Source organism: Clupea harengus, chromosome 1, assembly GCF_900700415.2.
Source record: "Clupea harengus chromosome 1, Ch_v2.0.2, whole genome shotgun sequence".
Taxonomy (NCBI): domain Eukaryota; kingdom Metazoa; phylum Chordata; class Actinopteri; order Clupeiformes; family Clupeidae; genus Clupea; species Clupea harengus.
In genome coordinates, this window is record NC_045152.1 from 6,151,289 (window position 1) to 6,155,725 (window position 4,437).

A 4,437-nucleotide genomic window follows, 5' to 3' on the forward strand; every position below is an offset into this window, starting at 1 on the left:
CACTGTTGCTGGTGGTTCCCCCCCCTCCCCCCTTTTTTCTTTCTCTCTCTCACTGTCTCTGTATGTGTCTGACCTCACTCTTTCTTCTCTACTGTATGTTGGGGAGGTATTGACAGACACCTGTAATGACAACATCACTTCAAACAGAAAGAGACCCTAATGGTGCAAGACAGGATGGGAGGGTGGGGGGGGGGGGGGGGCGGGTCCTCCATTGCTTAATGTAACACTTTATTTACTTAACTAATGGTATTCAATTCTAAAGAAGTCTGCCCTCCTGCCTCTTCAGAAAGACCCCCCCAAAAAGCAAGTATACCCTCCATCAAAGTGGAACAAAAGTGTTTTGACTTGGTTTGACTTTTGAAGTGTTTGTTGGAAAGCACTCCCATTAGACAGTTATAAAAGCATGCGCTTTCTTACCATCCTTCCTGTCGTGTTCCTTGTACTGCATGGCTGGTGACTCCCTGTTTATGCCATTGCTGAGAGGAAGGGTCGGGCTGGGGACACTGGGGACTGGCACGCTGTGGACTGGCACGCTGGCATCCACACGGGCGAAGGAGGCAATCCTCTGGAGTATCGAGCCAACACTCTCCTTGGCCTGGGCCACATCCAGGTCCGACTCGTTAGCGTTGTCGTCCGGGAATGTGAGTGGCGGTGGGGTGACCGGAGAGAGCTGGACAACTTGAGGCTGGGAGGCCAGGTTGAGCCGCGGGGTCTGGGCCGGGGAGAGGGGAACTGGAGACGGGCTGACACAGGGGACGGGGAAGGCACCGGGGGAGTACACAAGCTCCCTCTTGTCTATGTTGTTGTTGTTGTTGTGGTGGTGAATTAGGGACAGATCAGTGCTGTCCAAGCTGCTCATGGAGGCAGAAGGACTTGCAGACATGGACGGGCTCCTGGAGCTGGGTAGGAACCTGGGAGGGGGTTTCGGAGCGACAGGGACCTCCTCATGGGGTTTAGCCACCAGGTTGTCCAGATCCAGAGGAAACTTGTTGAGCTTGGCTCGCTCCTTGGGTTTGGGGGACTGCTGGAGGTTAGGAGGGGAGTAAGGCTCCATCCCGTACGGACTGGGATTCTGCACGCGCTGAGGGACGTTGTTCCGCAGCATGCCGGCATTGGTGAATCGAGATCCCGGCGAAACCACGCGCCTCACCCCGCCGCTCTCCCCGATCTGGAGATCTAGAGAGGGCATGGAGCCGTGGGTGATGCCCATTGGCTCTGTGGGGATGACCAGCGGGTTATCCAGCTCCGAGTGAAACATGTTCCCGTGCGAGGAGAACTTCTTCATGACGGGGCTGGTCATGCACGGGGCCTTGTACTCACCCCCTCCCATGGGGCTCTGGGACGGGCTCGTGTAAGAGTTCAGCTTGGAGGAGGCCTGGTACTCCAGGCTGGAGGAGGAGCTGTGGAGGCTGTCGTTGTCACTGCCTGGGCCCGACGACGAGTTGAAGCCGTTGGGATTGAACTTGTTCTGGAAGGACGCGGCTCGGTTGATGCCAGTGGTGGCGTGGATGTTTGGCTTGCCCATGGTGCCCCGGTTGAAGGACATGCTAGAGACCATTCTGGACTTCTGCACGGGGCTCTGCACAGGGCCCGAGCCCACCGTGATCCTGGAGCGGTAGGGTGAGGACGTGTGATTTGACGGAGTCCTGCTCTCGTTGGTCTTGTTGAGAAGGGAGGTTGGGCTAATGGGGGAGGTGACGGGAGACGCCGGGGAGAAAGTGGGGATCTCATCCACATCGTCAATATCAAAGGATCTCTTCAACGCTGCAACGGGAAAGAAATGGATGTTAGAATACATTTATAAAACCTGTTCGGTAAAACTTTCATTCATTCACTTATTCACTACTGTGAAGCAGTTAAGCAACCCTCTGGTCTTAAGGAAGTATGTGAATTTACCGTGTATACACAGCTGAAGTGAAGTGATAAACAGTGTGACAGTTGAAGAACAATGCAGGGTCCTAAAAAAATGTTCAGCTCACTTTTTATTCCTTGTGTTATTTTGATGTTCTGAGGGTACTTATACTTAATACTCAATGTTTTTACTTTATGCTGATCCTCACATACTTCAAAGCTCTGCTGTTGCTTTCATGATAACAATAAAAAAATCAACGTATACTGGTCATTTCCCAGATTGTCTTTATAGTGCCCCTAAAAGCTTGAAAGGCTACACTTCTGCGTAAAAGACAGTGGGGCCCATTTTCAAGGGTCCTCCGTCAGACACATTGTTAGAGGCCTAGCTGTAATTACAATGGTGTCTGTTTGATCTTGCTTTGAGGTTGACATGACATCATTGTGTAAAGCATACTTCATTCCTGAAGCCAGGTTATGTCTTGCAAGTGTCTTGTTCATGTAACTCCAGACACTAGAGCTAAAAAGGCCAAGAATCACATAAACATGGACTGTTGATGCTTTGACAGATTTAGACAGTTTAATTTGATGTACTTGTTGGCAAGAGTGTGCATGTGTTTGCACTACACAGTGAGGTCCTTATTTTCTTTGCATTCCCTTCATGAATCAGGCAAAACCACAGAAATAGTTAGGATTCCTCATGCACATTGTATTAATAGTCTTCGACAAAACTCTTTAGCATTTAAACAACATGCAACTCACATACACACGTACATGTGAAACTAACGTACAAGGTCAACAAGAATCATTAGCACAAGTAAGCTCATTAGACACAAAATGGCAGCTCCGCACCTGGAGCATGTGAATTGTACTGGCGTCCCCTAATCCGCCCCATTCCCAGACCCGGGGACACAAAGCCAATGGCAAACACTGTTTTCCGACCTTTTCCCTTTGTGAGAGGCTAAGGCTCTTCCTCCTGCACAAAGGGCCGATTCACGGACAGAGTGTCAGGGGCTGAAGGCTTGGATTACAACGGCCCTTGCTATGACCCAGAATTCCACAGGAGAACAATGACAGCGTCCGCAGACCCACACTCACTCACAGCAGTCACCAGACACAGAGGGAAGTGGCCGACCGAAAAGTATTTCATGTGGGCATCAAAGCAGTCAGTGATGACTGGCTGGAACAGACAAGCATGGCGAGGAGTGGAGCTGAATGTATATATGGTGACTTTGAGATGAGATGAATCTCTGTCTCTCTCTGTCTTTCTCTCTCTCTCTCTCTCTCTCTCTCTCTCTCTCTCTCTTTTTCACCTCTTAAAATAGTTACATTCACAAAATTCCTAATCATTCATTACAGAAAAGTTATTTTTTTTCTGTAGAGAATGAAGGGCAAAAAAATAAAACCTCAGGCAAGACATTTTTCAGAGCCTTTCCCATTCAGGCTCAGCCAGTCAGAACTGTGTAAATAAGGTGCTATCAGTGCCTGTGATAACATGGCATCTTGAGTAGCAGCTCTGATTCTTATCTCGCGGAACTGGGTAAGCAGCATGTCTTTCTGTAGGGTGTGCTGCTCATTAAGAGCAGCAAGAAACTACAAGCTCTAAATCAAATCAAATTTCATGCACAGCACAGGCTGCCCCCCCCCCCCTTCCTTTTTTTTGTACAGTGAGCCAGACCACAACCCCCTTGTCTCAGTTCGCCCATCAACAGCAGCACAGCTGTGAGAGTTTAGCCCCTAATCAAATTCCAGCAGCGTGACCCTCTGTGCAATAGACACACGGCCATCTTTGCATCCCGACCTAAATGGGCAAACGGGTGTATACTGTTACCCCTCTCCATGTGGCTCAGGCTGGGTGGGGGTGGGGTGGGGGTGGGGTGGGGGGTTATTAGTGATAGGCTACATTAGCAGCGGGCGCATGTTTTTGATGTTTCTGAGCTGGTGGCTTTGGTCACCGTGGGTGTTCACACACAATGAGCAGAAGAGAAGCACACAGATGTGCGCGCCGCCACCACAGCGTCGCTACTACCGACGCCCCGGACCGCAAAGGAATTCCAACAGCATGGCATGATGCTAACGGTTTAAACAAAGCAGCGCGGGACGAGCGTGGACTTGCCCCAGCAGCTCAGCCAAGGGGGAGATAAAGAGGGGATGGTATCAGGTGATTGCTGGCACCCGCTCAAAAACCCAGGAAATAATTACGATGACAGCCGAGTGTTAGTTGTGTGTCTCTGCCCTGCTCTCTCTCTCTCACAGTGATCGCTTGGGTTTTAATCCTCTCAGCTTACCCATGATGCTGCATACGACATGCTGAATATGATGATTTCTTTTTCTTGACAAACAACAAAAAACCTGATAGTCGCTTCTCTAATCTTTGTTTTCCAACAGGGTTGGGCGCAGCTGGGGGACTGCAGTGGGGTGGGGGGGATAAGGCACTTCCCTGACGCTGTTCGTTTAGGGTGTTTCACTGCTGCATTCTGGGACACGGGGTGTCTTTCTTCCTGTTCCCCGCGATAACGCATTTCCTGTCACGCAGACTGTTGACACTCGGCTCATCAGAGGCTCTCGGGGTCCTTGCTTTAATTTCCT

At 50.3% G+C, this 4,437-nt stretch overlaps 1 protein-coding gene across 1 annotated transcript in view; it reads right to left on the reverse strand.

Annotated features, from left to right (window-relative positions):
• Positions 1-282: 282 nt before the first annotated feature.
• The window catches only part of LOC105899890, a 9,543-nt gene continuing 5,388 nt past the window's right edge, over positions 283-4,437 (reverse strand). The window contains exon 2 of the mRNA XM_012827112.3: positions 283-1,764. Coding sequence (XP_012682566.1) covers positions 386-1,764 — 1,379 coding nt within the window. The 3' untranslated portion in view covers positions 283-385. The remainder of the gene's footprint in view (positions 1,765-4,437) is intronic.